The sequence below is a fragment of the Giraffa tippelskirchi genome, chromosome 9 (assembly GCF_054371585.1).
Source record: "Giraffa tippelskirchi isolate mGirTip1 chromosome 9, T2T-mGirTip1v1.2.pri, whole genome shotgun sequence".
Lineage (NCBI taxonomy): Eukaryota > Metazoa > Chordata > Mammalia > Artiodactyla > Giraffidae > Giraffa > Giraffa tippelskirchi.
In genome coordinates this window covers 34,448,825-34,469,605 of record NC_137283.1, presented here as the reverse complement: position 1 = coordinate 34,469,605, position 20,781 = coordinate 34,448,825, and the positions used below count along the sequence as shown (strand labels likewise).

At 40.9% G+C, this 20,781-nt stretch overlaps 1 protein-coding gene across 22 annotated transcripts in view; it reads right to left on the bottom strand.

Annotated features, from left to right (window-relative positions):
• MAGI1 (membrane associated guanylate kinase, WW and PDZ domain containing 1) overlaps nt 1–20,781 on the bottom strand; it is a 635,735-nt gene that overhangs the window by 117,016 nt on the left and 497,938 nt on the right. For all 22 annotated transcript variants that reach the window (XM_081528465.1, XM_081528468.1, XM_081528472.1 and 19 more), the window contains one exon: nt 13,934–14,053. In XM_081528465.1, the coding sequence (XP_081384591.1) occupies nt 13,934–14,053 (120 nt within the window). The remainder of the gene's footprint in view (nt 1–13,933; nt 14,054–20,781) is intronic.

The window sequence follows — 20,781 nt, the reverse complement described above, 5'->3', positions numbered from 1 at the left end:
ATAGACGGAAGCGCACCAGGCTCCCCCGTCCCTGGGATTCTCCAGGCAAGAATCTGGAGTGGGTTGCCATTTCCTTCCCCAATGCATGAAAGTGAAAAGTGAAAGTGAAGTTGCTCAGTCGTGTCTGACTCTCAGCGACCCCATGGACTGCAGCCTACCAGGCTCCTCTGTCCATGGGATTTTCAAGGCAAGAGTACTGGAGTGGGGTGCCATTGCCTTCTCCGATAACATTCATGAAGCTATTGTAATTTAAAAATCAATTAAAACTTGGACATCCTTGTTTATGACAGAAATAAATGTCTGGAAAAGTTCTACCTAAATATGACAAATTTATATGGGTTTTCCTCAGTTTTCAAGGAAGGTCAGGGTCTTTCTTAAGTTAGTAAATGATTAGCAGATTTCTCAACGCAATTGCAAACTCCCCCAAATAACCCACTTATTCATAGTTGTTTCCTGCTTCTGGAAATTAGTTTAAGATTGATTAGAGACAGATAAAGTACATATTATTAGACTGAACCATATGCAACTGTTGATGTAGAAGACAAACTGTCAAATATCAGCAACTTCATTTTGGTTAATCTAAAGTATACATTAACGTATGCTTAACATTCAACTCTTGAGAGTCCCTTGGACTGCAAGGAGATCCAATCGATACATCCTAAAAGATATCAATCCTGGGTGTTCATTGGAAGGACTGATGTTGAAGCTGAAACTCCAATACTTTGGCCACCTCATGCGAAGGGTTGACTCATTGGAAAAGACCCTAATGTTGGGTAGAATCGGGGGCAGGAGGAGAAGGGGACGACAGAGGATGAGATGGTTGGATGGCATCACCAACTCGATGGGCATGGGTTTGGGTAGACTTCGGGAGTTGGTGATGGACAGAGAGACCTGGTGTGCTGCAATTCATGGGGTCGCAAAGAGTTGGACACGACTGAGCGACTGAACTGAAACTGAACTGAACATTCACTGGATCACAGAAAAAGCAAGAGAGTTCCAGAAAAACATCTATTTCTGCTTCACTGACTATGCTAAAGCCTTTGACCATGTGGATCACAACAAACTATGGAAAATTCTTAAAGAGATGAGAGTACCAGACCACCTTACCTGTCTCCTGAGAAACCGGTATGCGAGTCAGAAAGCCACAGTGAGAACCTTACATAGAACAACTTGTCTGAAATCGGGAAAGGAATATGACAAGGCTCCATATTGTCACCCTGTTTATTTACCTTACATGCAGAGTACATAATGTGAAATACCAGGCTGAATAGATCACAAGTTAGAATCAAGATTGCAGGGAGAAATATCAACAACCTCAGATATGCAGATGATACCACTATAATGGCAGGAAGTGAAGAGGAACTAAAGAGCCTCTTGATGAGGGTGAAAAAGCTGGCTTAAAACTCAACATTAAAAAAACTAAGATCACAGCATCTGGTCCCATCACTTCATGGCAAATAGAAGGGGTAAAAGTGGAAGTAGTGACAGATTTTATTTTCTTGGTCTCCAAAGTCACTATGGATGGTGACTGTAGCCATAAAATGAAAAGATGCTTGCTCCTTGGAAGGAAAGCTATGACAAACCTAGACAACATATTAAAAAGCAGATACATTACTTTGCTGACAAAGGTCCACATAGTCAAAGCTCTGTTTTCCAGTAGTCACGTATGAATGTGACAGTTGGACCATAAACAAGGCTGAGTGATAAAGAAATGATGCTTTCGAATTGTGGTACTGGAGAAAACTCATGAGTTCCTTGGTCTGCAAGGAGGACAAACCAGTCAATCCTAAAGGAAATCAACACTGAATATTCATTGGAAGGACTGATGCTGAAGCTGAAGCTCCAATACTTTGGCCACCTGATGTGAAGAGCGGATTCATCCTGTTATGAGGATACAATGAGACAGTCCATTTACTGCTTTTAGCACTTGCAAAAGCCTTCACTACAAGGCTTGACACATGCTATAATACTTAATGTTAACAGTGTATGTTTCTAATCTTAAAAAGGAAGCTCTTTACACTTTAGTAGAAGGATTAATGAGACAATGTGTCTGAAGTGCTTGCCACATGGTAACAGAGTACCACAACTTTATTGACATAAAGGAACAAGCAGGTAAATCTCCCAATGACCAAATAACCTTGAGCAAATTACTTATTATCATCTCTGTGACATGATAATGGCAGCATGAGCTCTAATAACATCACAGGATTACCATGACAATCAAATGACGTAACGTTCTCGAAGGTACCCTGTAAACTATAAGGTGTTATAAATACGAGAGAGTGTAATTATTCAAACTTCTCTAGCATATTACCTACAACCTTTACAGAAAAGCTTCTATCAAGTGGTGTTTCCTAAGGGCAGAGGGTTCAACTTTCCATTGCAGATACATTTTTAAAAATAATCTCTTTGCTTCCTTCTCCCTGGTCACTTGGGGATCGAGGGTCGACTAGATAGATGGATTCAGGCAGTCTAGAGAATAGAGTCTAGGCAGAAGGATGGTTAAGAAAAGCAGACAAGCGTGCAGATGACTTCCACAGATTCTCAAGGGACTCTGGGGTGAGTGTTTAAGATCAACACTGTCCTTTGGAGAGTGAACCAGCCACCAGGTGTCAAGGGTGCTCTAGCGCATGACTGCCTTCACAGAATGTCCTGACTCTTCAGCCCAATCTCTCCTCCCAGTCGCACCCTCACCTCTCTGCTCCCTCTCCTCTACCACCTCAGCTACATTTTGGGTTTGGCACCCTTTATGGCCCCCTTGTTTTTTTTTTTTTAATTGGGGTATAGTTGCTTTACAATGTTGTGTTAGTTTCTGCTATACAATGAGGTAAATCAGCTATATGTATACATATGTTCCCTCCCTCTTGGACCTCCATCCTCACATCCCACCCATCTAGGTCCTCACAGAGCACTGAGCTGAGCTCCCCATGCTATGCTGTAGGTTCCCACTATTTTACATGTGGCAGTGCATGTACATTAATCCCAATCTCCCAATTCATCCCACTGCCTCTTGTTTTGTTTTTTTTTCAATCTTCCCCCAACTATGATTCTTCATCCTTAAGCTAGCAAAACATCTTTGAGCTGCTGCCATAAGTAACGCCCTTCCCTGCTCACCCAGCAGTTGGACCTTCTTAGCCAGACACCCGTCCCACAGTTAGAGTGTTCACTATACTCACCTCTATGTTTTCTAGTTCCTAAGTCTACGTTTACCTAGATTTGCCATGAGGGGGGCCTTTTACACATCCTTCCATGCCAAAATCTCAAGGGAAGCTGTCTCTGCTTAACCATACCATCACAATTTGGGTTTTTTTTTCCCTCTTGTGGCCTGTGGACAATGGACAATGTCTCCCAAACCAATAACAATGAAACTCTAGTGATGACACCAGATTGTGAGACTCCAATGAGGAGTCAAGTCAAGAAACTTCACTGGCAAGAGGACTTAGCCCAAGAGCTCTGGGGATAATCAAATGGAAACAAAATACAGCGTAACCAAAATAAAGTCCTCATTTTCCAAAAAAATAATAATAATAATAATAATAATTAGAATTTAGTGACCCACATTTAAAAACTGAATATCTCTGATTCAAGCCTGGATATACTGAGACATGCTGCTGGACAAACTGTAAGATCTGTTTTCCTGAGATCTGTCTCTTATGGGCAGTGTTGGTGACAAGTGTGTGACCAAATTCACCAGGACCATACTACACTGTGGTGTTGGTGAAGACTCTTGAAAGTCCCTTGGACTGCAAGGAGATCAAACCAGTCAATCCTAAAGGAAATCAGTTCTGAATATTCATTGGAAGCACTGATGCTGAAGCTGAAAAACTCCAACACTTTGGCTACCTGATGTGAAGAAATGACTCATTGGAAAAAGACCCCGATGCTGGGAAAGATTAAAGGCAGGAGGAGAAGGGGACAACAGAGGATGATACGGTTGGATGGCATCACTGATTTGATGGACATGAGTTTGAGCAAACTCTGGGATTTGGTGATGGACAGGGAAACCTGGCATGCTGCAGTCCATGGGGTTGCAAAGAGTCAGACACGACTGAGTGACTGAACTGAATACTTACACAATTAAGGATTTCTGCACACAGGTTTTGGCTCCTATCTTTGGTGTGTCCCAGCCTTTGCCAGACAAACACCTTGACCTCAACCTAGAAGAGTGCCCTAAGCTCTGAGCAGATAAAGGGGCATGGACACAAGAGAGATGGAAGAAAACTTTAAACTTCAAAAAATCCTCAGGAATTCAGATGGGTCTGTGAATGAATTGATTTTGGCTGAATCTGGGATTGGCCACGTCATCCTTCTATACAACGAAGGGCAAGATGGCTCATGCACTCCTCCGTTTACCACTGTTCCTACCAGCACTGCCTTCACCTGCCGTATATTTACTCACTCCACTCACGTGGACCTCCAGGCATTTAAATTCAAAACCTTGCCCTTCCAGGACACTCTCCACCTCATCAATCATTTCCACTCTGGTCAGCATCAAGCCGGAGAAGGCAATGGCACCCCACTCCAGTACTCTTGCCTGGAAAATCTCATGGACAGAGGAGCCTGGTTGGCTGCAGTCCATGGGGTTGCAAAGAGTTGGACACGACTGAGCGACTTCACTTTCACTTTTCACTTTCATGCACTGGAGAAGGAAATGGCAACCCACTCCAGTGTTCTTGCCTGGAGAATCCCAGGGATGGCAGAGCCTGGTGGGCTGCCGTCTATGGGGTCACACAGAGTCGGACACGACTGAAGCGATTTAGCAGCAGCAGCAGCAGCATCAAGCCAAGCCTAGCCAGAAACACAAACCTTACACAGAATATGCACAAGAGACTCCCTGTGAAGACTATATGGATTGGTTAATGGTACTAAGTAAAAATCATTTGAAGAATTATAAATGAATAAAAGATTAATTTAGGTTATCACTTGGCAGGCTGTATAGTTTCTAAGAGACACGAGCCTGACCATCCCACAGTCCCCATGTTAGCCAACACACACTTCCTGAGGTGACTGGGCTCCCTCCCAAGTGACAATTGTGTGTGTCCCAACTGCTATTTTCAGAACTGGCTCCACAATACAGCTCAGCAGGGATGATGGCTGGGGAGGGAGAGGAGGGCAGGGAAGACGTAAGAGGAAGCCACCAATGGTCATAATTAACAGGCACACTCTTTGGCCACGACCAAGCCAAAGAAAATATTTTCTGACACAGTTAAAAATTAATGGGGACTGTAAATCAATTTTTAGAGCTTGCTAAAATATTGAAGGAGGACTGCAACTCTGAGTTTTAAGCCAGAATGAATTAAATCTTTAAAGTCTTTCAGTTTGTATAAATTTAATATTCATTCATTCATTTCCTTACAGAGAACCTCTTGTTATGCTTGGCACTATGCTGGAAAGGCAGAAATGGAACTAGAACATGATTTTCACAAATGCTCTGCATGGTATACATCTATTTTTTAAACTTTGGACAAATAATAGTTACGTCAAGTGGAGATTCTCCTTTAAAAGGTCAAGGTGGGGCTTGAAATTTTGAATTTCTAACTGGTTTTCTTTCAGGTCCCACATGCAATCTGTGCCCCCACTCACCTCACAGCTCTTACACTCACTCTTCTCTCTGTTTAAATTTCTTCCCTCTGGTTCTCATCCCAATATCACCTGTTGGTGGTCCTCTGACCTCACCAACTAGATCAAAGTCTCCTGTATATATTTTTAGGGAAGCACATATCTCTTCCTTCCCAAGGCCCTTTGCTCAGTTTATCAGACTATTTAATGAAATGATATCTGTCTTTACCTCTAAACTGTAAGCTCCATGAAGGCAGGATCCACATGTGTTTTGTGCACTACTGCATTCCCAAAACAAAGATGGTGCTGGGCACATGGTGTCACTCAGTGATTCTCTGCAGAATGAGTAACTGAATAAAGTGGAGACAGTACCCACAAATCCCAGCCCGGGATGCTCCTCAATACCTATATTGTGGATCCGGTTTTTAAGAGCATGACTCATGGCAGTTTCTTTTCAGTCCATCAATTCTATCTGAATTATCTCTGATCCACATCACTTCACTTTGCCACTTGCTTATTCAACACATGATGGTATCATTCATAAAACTCCCATCACTTTCTATTTATTCTTTCTTTACTGACCTGCTCCACTCTACAAATCTATGATTTGCATGCACAGAAGGATAATAAGCCCATGTCCTATAAGTAGAGGTTTGTTCTTACTAGTGACATTTGGCTTTGAATTTAAGACCAGAAAGGGCAAGGTAAGTTAATAGTGTTGTGACCCTGGGCAAGGTAAGGGACCTCTTTCTTTCCGGCCTCGGTTCTCATGTAGAAAGACTAGTACCCATGAAACAGAGTTTTTGCACAGATTAAATTAGATCACATATATAAAGCACTCAGTACTGTGCTTGGCACAATATGAGCATGAAATAAACCCCAGCATCAGTTGTCCCTGATACTCTGAGCAGCTCTAAGATGTAAAATTCGGTATTGTTATCAAAGCACATATTTAAAGAACATTAACAAAAAGTTACCTTTACACCTTTATTGTGCATCTACCATATGTTGCTACCTACATGTTCACTTATTCTAATCATTAACAATTCTACAGAAAAAAAATTAATATTCCCATTTTCAGATGAAAAAGCTGACATTCACACAATGCTTAAGTGACAGCTGGCATTTAAACATGGATCTGTCTCTACTGTCTACGCTCTCGACTCCAGGAATTGTTGGGGATCTGTGAGCAGAAAACTAACCAAAACGACCCGGGCCTTGGCCTCCATGTCTTCAAAGGAAGAGGAACATACAATTGTCACACAGATTTCCTTTGGTTCTTTCATTATCAACAGAGAACACTCCACAGTGGAGTTTGCCAACAAAGTTTATCACAACAGACGGCTGCCGAGGCCTGCCAAAGAACAGGACTCCAGACGGTCTCGTCTTCCTCAATGACAAACAAGAACTCTCTTCACCCCAGCTTTATTACTATGTCCCCCCAAAGTAGACCCTTGGCAGCTGCCTTTTTGCAGACCTTCTAAGAAGCAGAACAGTACCATTATTGAAGGCTGACACACACAGTCCTTTCCTAATTAACATGCAGAGATATGCAACCCATAACTCCAATTAGAAATGTCACATTGGCACCACACTTCCATGCTGAGGGAAAACCTTTGCAAGCTCAAAGTGTATAATCAGCCTCTTCTACCCAGAGGCATTTGTAAAACAGGCATGTTTGGAACCACCCACTGAATAGTTCCACCCTTACAAACTCTCTCCTAGAGAAGTCCCAAGGGCTGGCTGAGGCAGCAACCCGCCTTATTGAGCAAAAATATCAACAGGAGAAAAAAAAAGGCAAGGCAAAAAGGAGATGATGCTTCTGATTTATTTCAAGAACGCTCTCCAATAAATGAGCTCAGTGTCACAATTAGGAAGCTGGGCCAAGGAGGAGAGACACGTTTAGTCTTGCCTTCTGTGTCTTGCCTTGATGTTGACTGCAACCAGTGACAGAAGGAGGAGTTGGCTCAAACTGCAAGGCTGAGACCAATTATGAACTCTACTCATTACTCGTATGCCTTTGTGAGAGGCAATAGTTAGGTTCCTTAAACAGTCACGAAGGGCATCTACTCTGTTGGAGGATACACATAATATGCCAGCATTACAGCTGTTGGGGATGGAAAATTCCATCATGGAGACCCTGACACCCGCTACCACACACACACACCAATCCTGGCTTTTTCCAGTGTTTCTAATCTAAGCAAGGAGTATCAACATCTTTCCAGTTTTCTAAGACAGAAGTAGGAGTCATCCTAGGTGGAATATCATCACCTGAATCTTTTACCTCTCCTTACAATAACTAATACATTAGCTGCTGCTGCCGCTGCTGCTGCTAAGTCGCTTCAGTCGTGTCCAACTCTGTGCGACCCCAGAGACGGCAGCCCACCAGGCTCCCCCCGTCCCCGGGATTCTCCAGGCAAGAATACTGGAGTGGGTTGCCATTTCCTTCTCCAGTACATGAAAGGGAAAAGTGAAAGTGAAGTTGCTCAGTCGTGTCCGACTCTTAGCGACCCCATAGACTGTAGCCTACCAGGCTCCTCCGTCCATGGGATTTTCCAGGCAAGAGTACTGGAGTGGGGTGCCATTGCCTTCTCCGAATACATTAGCAAGTCCACATAAACATTTAATACTGTCGATATAATAATGCAACACTCCCTTAAAAATGGTGGCTCAGATGGTAAAGAATCTGCCTGCGGGAGACCTAGGTTCAATCCCTGGGTTGGGAAGATCCCCTGGAGAAGGGAATGGCAACCCACTCCAGTATTCTTGCCTGAAGAATCCCATGGACAGGGGTGTCTGGCAGGCTGCAGTCTACTAGTAGCTATAGGCTACTGTTAGACCCCTAAGGACAACAATCATGTCTGGTTTTTCTAAACATTTTATCATTAATGGTTAAGTGAATGAATGGACAAACTAGTAAGAGAGTCTACAAGAAGAGTATCCATTTCCAAGCAGCAGACTCAGGCAAGATGAGCATTTCAGTCCTGCCTGGGACATGACCTGAGTGAAAGGCAGTTGGCTAGATTTGGTTATAATTCCCTTTAGTGTCTTAGACATTCTCTTCCTGGATCTCAGTTTTGTCTTCTGAAGAGATGAGCTCTACTACCTTTCCAGTTTCAACTTTTACAACCCTGAAATTCTAAACCCCAAACAAACATTGGACCTGAAAGAATATTCAGAAGGTTATCAGGCCTTGAGGTTTTATTGGTTCACTCTACTTGTCTGCCCTATATAAGTCACAGAATGTACATAAAGAAGATCACCTCTCCTCTATAGTGACATCTTCTTTGGGAGGATTCAAAACTATGTTTTCCACAGGAGATTAGCTCTTAAAGATGTGCTTAGCTCTCTGAAGTCGGATGACTGAGAAGAGAAAGATCTTCTTGAGTAGGTCCTCAACCATCCTTGCAGAAGCTTTCATTCTAGAACTGCCCTAGAAAATATGCCAGTCATCAGACACATGGGACTATTTAAGCTAAATTAGTTTAAACTAAATTAAATTAAAAAATGCAGCTTCTCAGTCACAAAAATCACAGGTGGTCCGTGACGGTTGTGTTGGACAGCTCAGAATATTGAACATTTACATCACTGAAGAAAGTCCTGTTGGATGGCACTGGTGGTACAGGAAGCGAGAAATGATTCCCTGCTCCCCCATCTCTAGCACCAACGTTCCAACCTTTTCTTGGTTCACAATGCATTTGCTTTCTCGGGATTCATGCTTTAGGGTTGGTGCTGACACACCTGAACTTATGAGATCCTCTGACAAGCTTCAGATCAAAGTCCACTTCTTCAAGGGAACTGACCCTAATGTTAAGAGTCAATGGAGCACTCTTGTAGCTCTCTTCTCTGAACACTCATCACTTCTCTAGAAGCTGTTTAAATTATTTTGCCTCCCAAGATTGAGGGGCTGTAGAGTAGAGACCCTAGAGCCAGATAAACCTGGGTTTGAATGCCAGATCTATCTTGGGCTCACCACATGGACTTAAAAAAAGACCACAGGCATCTCTGGGCCTCATACTCTTCTTCTGTAAAATGGGGACAAACCGCTCATAGGATTACTGGATAATTAAGTGAGTTGTTACACAAATGCACTTTGAAAAGCACTCATCACGTATATACTGGACAAACACTGTCAGAAATAAATCACTATGAAGCATAAGCACCTTCAAAGGCAGAGCTACTTTGATCTTCTGCCCCATACATCACACCCTGTGCCATGGAGCAATGTTGAAATGAACCAGGTAGGCACAGAAGGGCTGCCTTTAAAACTGCACTGCCAGGAATTTCCTCTATAAATCTATTCAAAACAGTACAGTGAGACATCTGTACAGAGGTGTTCGCAGCAGTATTGTTTACAAAACATTAAAAAGTGGGTGGGAGGGGAGGCATCTTAAACATCCACCTGCAGAGAGCTAGTTAAATAAACTATATAAATTCATACAATGGGATATTTTGCAGCATTTATAAAGAATGAGGGGAACTGTGTGGGGTAACTGGAAAGATCTCCAGGATGTGTTAAGTTGATGGAGGACAATACTTAGGTTTATGCCGTTTATGTTACGTTTTCTGAATCTTTGCACCAGACCCTTTAACAAAGGTTTCCTGTGAGGAGGAGAATCAACTTAGACTTAAAGATGTTTAAGTTCTTTACCCTAGAAAGAATTCCATCATGTATATTCATTACTTTTACTTCAAGCTGTTTAAAAGTCTTGCTTTGAAGAGTGATTTGCGTTGCGGTATTTTCCTCTTTGGAGCCAGGTCAGGCCAAGAGGAAAAAAATGTGAGCAAGGGAAATAGACAGTGAGTACCTAGGGAAGTAAATAAAGATATTTTACTGGTAAATCCACTCGTTTACTGACGAGGAGAAGAAGAGAATCCATCCACTAGGGTGGCAATTTGGGGCCAGTCGTGTGTGTAAATATAAGAGCTAACGCTGACAGAGAGCTTACGTGTGTCAGACGCTGTGCTCAGCGCTTTCCAATTATTGTCTCATTTAATCCTACCTATGAGAAAGCACTATTATTATCCTCATTTTACCGAAGGGGAAATGGAGACATGGAGCATTAAGTAACTTGCCGGAGGGCACACAGCTCAACAGCAAAGGGGCTGAGACTTAAACTCTGGCAGGGCCACAGCCCAGCCTGCAGGCTTGTTTGTGTACAATCGACAGAATCACCATTAACGGGGCCCAGAGGGGCTCACAAAGATCTCTCTAGCCCTATTCCTGTAACACTATCTGGGATATCATAAAAATTCCATTTTGCTTTCACCTTATGAAAATCAATACAATACATTCCAATTGCTACCAAAAAATTATGAGCCATCTCGTACAGCGGGGAAATCACACAGCCAAAAGGTCAAAGGGCTGAAGAGCACAGGTAAATGGCTAAAAAACACTGGACCCATACGGAGCATGAGAATTGCAACTCTAAAATAACGGAGTGACATTCACAGAAAGATGGTTTTATGTAAGGATGACTAGACATTTTCTGAAAAACTTTTTCCTGTTGTCACCCAGCAAGAAGTTGGGTGAAAGTACTAATGGTCTATTATCACAACTTTTTAGTTACATCAGTATCATCTTCTTGCATTTCCAGGAAAGAGCATGGGATCTAAAAATCCAACAGCTGGGTCTGCTTCCTGGCTCTCGCCTATCTGGAACAAGCTGCACAACCTTAAGAAAGTCCCTAAGTACTATCTGGTCTAAGCATCCCCATCTAAAAAGCTGGGGATAATAGCTACCTCTGTCAAAGCGATAAAATTAATGAGGAAAAAAGTCACTCCACCTATGTACCACTTGTAACATAAACACCTCAATAAAATGGGCTGATTTTCTTTTTTGTCCCAGATATGCTGTTGCCTAACCACATGCTTCTCTTTTTCAACAAAGTACTCTTTGGCTTTGCATAGCCATTCCCACCCTTAACCTCTGCAAACATACAAATGAATATTTTTTATATTCCGGATTAAAACCCCTCTGATGGTCATAATAAGTGATTTCAGACAGGACAACTCACTTTCTTAAACCAAGGAGGATCCACACTTGCTCTCTTCTCAGCCACATGAATTTTTAACCATATTCACATTTACAAAACAACACACTGAAGAAGCTCTTGGTGTATCCACTGAGCCCCCATCCCTTTTCTAACCTCACAACTAGGTCAATTCTTTTTTATTGGAAGATAAATACTTTACAATATTGTGATGGCTTCTGCCATACATCAACATGAATCAGCCATAGGTATACATAGGTCCCTTCCCTCTTAAACCTCCTTCCCATCTCCCTTCCCATCCCACCGCTCCAGGTTGTCACAGAGCACCAGCTTTGGGTTCCCTGTGTCATACTACTGGCTATCTGTTTTCCATATGGTAATGTATATGTCTCAATGCTACTCTCTCAAATCATCCCACCCTCTCCTTCCCTCACTTTGTCCAAAAGTCTGTCCTTTACGTCTGCGTCTCCTTTGCTGCCCTGCAAATAGGATCAGAAGTATCATCTTTCTAGATTCCATATATATGTATTAATATACGATATCTGTCTCACTCTTTCTGACTTACTTCACTCTTCATCGATCTCATTGCTTCACTCTTCACCCATTTCATTAGAACTGACTCAAATGCATTTCTTTTTAATGCTGAGTAATATTCCATTGTATATATGTACCAGTCTTAACAAATCATTCTTGCTTGGGGCACTCTCAGATCTCCCAGCCCACCAAACCCCAGTCAAATCCCAATACTCCAAGGAAAGTACAACAATGGATAACCAGCAATACTGGCTCAGACGATAAAGAATCTGCCTGCAATGCAGGAGACCTGGGTTCAATCCCTGGGTTGGGAAGACCCCCTGGAGAAGGGAATGGCTACCCACTCCAGTATTCTGACCTGGAGAATTCCATGGGCAGAGGAGCCTGGCAAGTTACAGTCCATGGAGTTGCAAAGAGTTGGACATGACTGAGCGACTTGCACAACAATGGATAAATAGCAATAATAAAAGCAAATCTTCTTGTATTCACAATCAGGAATCTCATTAATATCTATCTAATGTTAAATGTATATTCAAAATTTGGACATGAACAGTAGGCACAAAGTTAATGTTCTTCCCTGTACCCACTGCAAAATATGCCCCTGAAACAGGGGCAATTATCACATCAAAATTATAATGCCCCTAATAAAATAAGTCTATTTCATATTCATCCCTTGTTTTTAAGTCTCATCTGGAAAATGCCACTGTGTTCATCCCATAAATCCAGATTTTGAGAGGTTTTTTTTTATAAAGTACACAAAACTTAATAACTTGATGCAGTTATTAAGAGTATCATAGTATGTCCTTCTGACTCAAATAATAACACTCAACAAAGCAATCAAGCTATAATGTTGTCTTCAGAAGATATAAGTTTAATTTTCTCCCCATATTAGGGTTTGATCTCATCCTAGAGATTTACTTTCACCTATGTGAAATGATTTATGCTCATGTTATTCAACATAGTCATGTTTTGAAATATTAAAAAATGTTTATTCAAAAAAGACCTAGTTAAATAAATTATGGTCCATGTATTCAGGAGATTACTTAGTCACTTAAAAAAGAAAACAAAAAGCACTCTACGTAGTGAACCTCAAAGACTCAGAAGACATACTTTCATGATATAAAAGAGCAAGATGTCAGATAGCATATAGTGTATACCTTCTATATAAAACAGGGAAGATATGAGAACACATGTATGAAACAAATACTGTATGCATATACTTGAATATATGTTTGTATTTACATTAAAAAAAAAAAACAAACTTCAGAAGAGTAATCAGAAATGAATAACACTGGCTTTAATATCTGGGGAAAAGAGAGATGGAAATTAGGCAGATGGAAGATAAATCTAGGAAAGAGCTTACTTACTGAATACTTCTGAAATATTCTGCTGTGAAATATTCCATGAAAATGTGTCATCTACTCAAAAATATATTAAACAACAGTTGGTGGTACAAATGACATTCCAGTCCTTGTGAGACTAAAATACCACCACCTATAAGGTCACACTTTATGCTATGAGTCTTCTTCCTCTTCTTTCTAATACCGTACATACCCATATTAAACACACACACACACGCCCACACTCACACGTGCCAGCATTTAAATCAACAAATTAAAGGAGAAAAATCCTGGAGGAAAAAAAAAAAAATCCAAATTATTTTTAAAGAGCTCCACAAAGCCTTATTCCATATATTTTATTATTATTAATCCCATTAAGGTGAACTGCCATCTCCTACAGATGTTTAGACTTCACTAGTCCACAGAACATCCTGCCTCAATGACCCAGGATGTTCTGTGGAGCCCAGCAGAAAGACTCGCTCACTGCTGCCATACAGATCAGCTCACCTTCATAGGTGCCGACTTCTAGAAGAGTCCCGCTCTGCTCAAGGTCCAAGAACTCCTTCACAGTCAGAAAGTTATAGTCCACGCCAGGCACCTCTCCTTCTCTGGGGGACCGGGTTGTGCCTGTAGCAGATGAGAAAAAAGGCACAAGAAATCATCAGTCCACTGAAAGAGGAAGCGCCTCATCCAGGTGTAATTAAAATAACCAGTTCAGTAAGTACCTAAGCTGACAGACCCACCTACTGAGACAGGGACCTGGCAAAGGTAACTTCTTTCTAGCAGAAAAGCATCCTGACTTCCATCCTCTCGTGCCTGGGCCCCTCAAATACCAGAAAGAGAAAACCAAACACAGCAAGGGAACTCAGGGAGATTTTTATCACTTAAAAAAATGATGAATGCACTTAATGAAAAGGGTGAACTGGATTTTATACAGACAACATTCACAATCAGCAGCTTTTAGGGCTCCAGTAAATTCTAAAAACATTATCCACCTTAAGCTCAGAGCCTAGGGGGTTTATATTTTTATCACAGGCCTCGAAATTCTTGTGTTCCTCAATACATCCGACAACTTCCAATGTAATAAGCCCTTTGAAGAAAATGACACCCGCTGCATAAACACATCACTAGAGAAATTCAATTGCCCAAGATCTGTGGCTAGATACCTCCCAGGGATCAAAATGTTGCTGTGTCTCCAAGTAATTAATGTTTGGCAAAAAGAGGCCACCCGTAAGTTCTGAAAGGAGAAAAAGGACACTGCATTTGATAGAAAATTCTCCCCCTGAATTAATCTCATCGTTCATTCAAAGACTCATAAATATAACAATTCTTCTTATGAAATAACACAGACCTTACAGAATATTTAAGTCACCCAGCTGAGGTGCTGGGTGAAAGACCTATCATTTTAGCTCAGTCAACCTCAATCAAAAGTGTGGCAGGAGTGTGGTTTACACTCAAACTAAAAAAAGAAAATGAACTGGAAGCAATTTCATAGTACATACTAGGAATCTATATTAAATGGTAGGGGAGATTAAAAAAAAAAAAAGCAAAATTCATGATTTCTGCTCCAACATTCAAGTTAGGAAGGGCATACAACCAACATGGGTTCATTCTGCAAGGCACAATTACCCATAGTGCTTTTAGGTCATTTTTTAAGAATATAATAAGCAGGAATTTTTTCCCCTAGTCCTAGTTCTAATTCTCCCTAAAAAGCAATTAAACAACCAACTGTATGTCATCTCCAGTGTTCATGGCAGAACACAGTCTCTGATTGTCTGCCCATGTGAATTTCCATGCATCTACAGTGGATATCCAGAATATTCATACGTCAAAAACTCAACACTTCTTACATGTTTTACTCAAGCAAAACACATTTTTAAACAAGTCCAATTTTTCTAATATCTGAAATCTGAGTGTTAGAAAGAGCTGCAAATTATCTATAGTACCAGTTATGTTACAAATGTTTGCTTGTCATGCTCAGCACACCAGGACTTTCTGGTATAGAAGCCTGCTTGTGTAGTGTCTGAAAGTCTATTCTTAAACTCTTTCCTAAGTTGTTCCCATTTCTTGCTTCTCTGGCAGACTATGACACCCTTGAGGTACTTTACAATGTTTAAATTTACATCTTGGGTGTCAGGCATACAGTGGGTACTCCAGAAGCATAAAGAGTACCATATACTGCTGTTGAGCAGGTACACGTAGAAACGGAATGATGGATTCCTGGTCTGTCTGGTTCCTGAGCTTCTGCTGTTTCTCAGTTTCCTACTCTGTGAAATAAGGACAATAAACTACCTATACGTTTGTTGTGTGTATTGAATAAGACAAGATTTTTAAAAGGCCTAGCTCAGTACCTGCTACCAGATACATAGTTTACATTATTATTAGAATGAAATGAGTTGGTATTATAGTTCAAATTATATACATAATTGAGCTTCCCTGGTGGCTCAGATGGTAAAGAATCTGCATGTGATGCAGAAGACCCTGCTTTGACCCCTGGTTGGGAAAGATCCCCTGAAGAAGGGAATGGCAATACACTCCAGTATTCTTGCCTAGAAAACTCCATGAAGGAGAAGCTTGGCGAGCTACAGTCCATGGGGTTGCAAAGAGTCAAACATGACTGAGAGACTAACATTTTCACTCTTTTCAGTGTCCAGTTGAGAAAAAAATCAGGGCATAGACAAGAACAATAGGACGAAGGTGATAAGAAGCAATGAGATTTCTATTACGAATTGTGAACACTTTAAACAGCTGTAAGAGAGTACATAGGATAGATGTGTTCAAAATCAACTCATCAGGCCATGCTAGGTTTAGACTTTAAAGACAGAAACCGCTGTGTGTGTAAGAAAAACAGAAGAATATGACCTGGGCAAATGGGATGCGCTACTTACAGACATCAAGAAGATGGGGGGAATGGTGTATAAGGGAAAAAAAATTAAGCGTTCAATTCTTAATATGTGAAAGCTTGAGATGCCTGTTAGACACCTGGGTGTAGAGAGCTCTGGACAGCTGAATATGTAAATCTAAAAATCAGATGGGTGGTTGGGCCTTAAATTTGAGAGTTATCACTAAACCACTGGCATTTTAAGGCAAGAGAAAGAAAGAAAGAATCTAGGGGGAGAGACAGTATAGAAAAAGCAGTCAAGAAGTCTGACTTAAACACAAAAACTTTAAAATTTTTGGAAACTGAGAAGAGGAAAAGATCCTCGGAGGAGATGAAGAGGCAGCTGTCAACAAAGCAGGAGCAGAGGAAGAGAGTGTGATGTCTCACAGCCAAGTGCAAAAGCTGTTCAGCCGGCTATTTGGAAAACACAAACAGTCTACATCATACTGGAACACTCCAGTGTAGGGCAAGAACAGAATCTCTTTGAAACTTGCTGTGAAAGAATCTGTCCTCAATATGTTCTATATGGCAACTCTCACACTCAAGTCTCCATACCAAAATTCTATTAACTAAATACATCCCTCCATCCCCAGCGCCCCCAAATGAGGATAAATAAGTAAGACCAAACAGAAGATTCGTTTTTGTTTTTTTTTTAAGTCTTCCACACCAGACAATATTTTGGTTTTTCTCCCCATCCTATAATCATCTTATCGTTGACATTTCTTCCAGTCATGTTTTCTTAACCAATTTGTCAGAGTAACTGTTGAGACAACACTAACCTCTGGGGCTTAATTTCCTGAAAGGATTGAAAATAATCAAGAACTTGGGGAAAAATGCTACATTTTAGAGGAAAAATGAAAACAAGCAGACACCATTTTCCCTTGGAAATAAATACGCTTAGAATGGCCTTTAAGCAGCGGAGGAAGGGGGTGGGGGAGGATTCATCTCCACCCACAAAACCTTCAGGGTTTATTTACTACCCAGACAAAACCTTTCCTCTCTGCAGGCCAGCAGGAGCTTACTGGAGTTATCCTCTGAGCAACCGGCCCTGGGCCTGGTCCACATGACCAGGCTCCCATTCAGAGATGCTAGGGAGAAAGGGCCTGGGAGGGGACCCCGCCCTCTCTTTCTTTCAGCAGAATGACAGGCTGCCTGCTGGACACACGCCTGGCAGATGGCATTTCAAAGGTTTTTCAGGAGCCATCTGGGGTGGGTACAATTATTACAAACCACACTTCTAACAAAGCCAGAAGGGTTACTTCCTGGCAGAAGAGAAGTAAAACAAATTCTACCATGTTTCTCAGGGACAGCATATTTAAAAAAAAAAAAAAAAGAAAAAAAAAAATCACCAGGCTGACAAATGGAGGTTGCTTACAGCTTACTATACTGTCTTTTGTTGGTCCAGCTAGAAATCAGGGCAACAATATCTTGCAGCTACTATGTTTGAACAAACAGACACAGAGCTCACCTCCTGGCCTTCCAAAAGAAAAAAGAGATAATCAAACACTAGGAAAAAAAGAATAGCTTCCACTTATTTGATGCTTACCTATATCTTAGGTAAAGTGTTCAACAGTTAATCAATAGTGCTATAGCTAATCTTTCTCAGAAACACAGGAGGATTGCTATTATACTCACTTTATTGATGAGGAAGCTGATACCCAGAGAAGCAAAGTAACCTTCCTAAGGTCACATATAACTCAGCTGGGCAGAGCTATGATTTGAAAGTAGGCAATCTGACTTTAGTCATTTGAAATCATTGTTGTCCAATAGAACTTTCTGCTGTATGGGAAATGTTTCATAGATGTGAGTCTAAGATGGTAGCCACAAGCCACATCTGGTTATTATTATTTTTATTACATACATTTCAGGTGCACAGCATTAAAGTTCAACATGTGTACACATGTAGCTATTGATACGTGGCTAACGTGACAGAGGAACTGAATTGAAATTTTATCTAATGTTAATTACTTTAGATGTAAAGAAGCACATGTGGCTATCGGCAACTGGATTGGCCAGTGCATTTCTAAACCAGGAGGGCATTTCCAGTACTATGTTCACTACCATGCCCCCAAAGCACTTTCAGCTTTTGAAATAAAAATAAGAAATGTATCAAACTGCTTGAGAAGGAAATAGCAACCCACTCCACTATTCTTGTCTGGGAAATGCCATGGACACAGGAGCCTGGCAAACTACAGTCCACAGGGTCACAAAGAGTCAGACACGACTTATTGGCTTTTAACAACACAATCAAACTGCAGAATCTTGTACTCAAGTAGGAAACTCATCCTTTAAAAACCTCTCATCTGCTTTGAAAAATGATAGTCAAGCTTTATGTTTTGTACTAAAAATTCTGTTTGGTTTCTTTTGGATATGGTATCTTGGGAAAAAAGGCTTCTTAGATATTTGCGCCATCACTTTTAGCAGCCAAAACAAAAACCAAAAGCAACAAGATCAAAACAAAAGCAGTCCTCCAAAATACACACACACAAAAAGTGAGTTTCTGTGAATATAGGAATGAGTACATGAAATATAATAGATTTGCCCTTAGGAATTTTTTTTTTCTCTGTAAAGAAGTACTAGTTAGATGCCCAAGCAGTTATGAGAAAGAAGATCTATAATATACAGTTAACTAATATAAAGTACAAAAATAACCACTGCATTTTATTGAAAAAGAGAAAAGAAAGCCTTATGGGTGCTACATGTTTTCTGAGTTCACAAATAGTTAAATGGATGGAATAAATCCTTAACAGTGGTAACCAGAAGAGGGTGGGTGCAGAAATGGGAGGAGAAAAAAAATTGTTTCTTTACACCCCTCTGAATTTACCACCATGTTTGTAATTAGTTGTTTTGGTATTTTATAAATCAAATAAAATAATGCACCAGATAAATGAATCTGAGCTATGCCCTGCTGTCTCAGTATGAATTAGCAGTACCCACAAAAGTTTGGCCCCAAAGCTTGAGTGGCTGCTTGCTTCTTGGGCACACTGTATGGTTCATAAGCTTTCATTGTACCTGGCACGAGGGAATCTTGATGAGGAAATCAAAAAATGACATTCCTTATCATCAAACTCCACAAACTACGGCTACAGAGAATGAGGTGGTTGGATAGCATCACCAAATCGATGGATATGAGTTTAAGCAAACTGAGAGATAGTGAAGGACAGGGAAGCCTGGTGTGCTGCAGTCCATGGGGTCGCAGAGTCTCACACGACTGAGTGACTGAACAACAAATGGCTACAGAAACAAAACCAGATTCGGAGCTCATCTGCATTCTCTCCTTATTTCTAGAATTTCTCTTGAAATACCCAGTTCAAGCAGGAAAAAAATTCTAGAAATGAAGCACTAATATGCTATTTCCTACTGCTAAGTGTTCCCAGTACCATTAAGTTTCAAGGCAAGTCATCACTCCAACTGGCCTCAAGGCCAGACTGCTAGTAGAGGGATCATTACTAAGAGTAAATTGTTATACTCAATGGGATCATCTGATGTTAATGTCATCTGGGTTTTGCTTATCCAAATATAACGAGACTCTCAAAAATCATAGTCACTCCATCTGCTTACAGGTTAAGGAAACAAGCGTTTACGTTGCTTGACATTCATTAGATATCCAAGATAACCTCATAGTCTTTATTCTTTAATTGCCGGAGGTAAAGCAGAGTAGAACATATTTTCTCCCCAAATTCACTCTGTTACCTACCATTCACACAATTTTTCCACAGTGACTCAGTGGAAAAAATCTGCCTGCGATGCAGGAGCAGCAGGTTTGATCCCTAGGTCAGAAAGATCCCCTAAAGGAGGGCATGGCTACCCACTCAAGTATTCTTGCCTGGAGAATCCCATGGACAGGGGAACCTGGCAGGCTACATACAGCCCCTGGGGTCACTAAGAGTTGAAAACAACTGAAGTGACTTGGCATGCATGCACACGGTTTTTGCCATATCTTGAGATCAAAAGAAATGCTTAACTGCTACATAACTATTAGAATGGGCTTTTTCTTAAAAAAAAAACAAAAACAAACAAACATAGTAGCAGATGCTAGGGAAAACATGGAGCAACTGGAACTTTTTTATACATGGTTGGTAAGGATGCAAAATGGTACAGCCACTTGATAAAGAGTTTGGCAGCTTGTTAAAAAGTTAAACATAAATCTACATAGGACCCCCAAATCACACTCCTAAATATTTATCCTCAATAGATGAAAACTCACATTTACACAAAAACCTATATACAGATGTTTATAGCAGCTCTACACATAATCAGCCCAAAACAGAAAAGCAACCTGAATGTACTTCAATTGACAATTGGATACACAGTGATAAATTCTTACAATGAACTCAACAAAAGTTTAGATGTACACAACAACATGGATTAATCCCAAATACATTTCAGTAAGTGTAAAAAGAGCCAGACTCAAAAGGCTGCTGCTGCTACTGCTGCTAAGTTGCTTCAGTCGTGTCCGACTCTGTGCGACCCC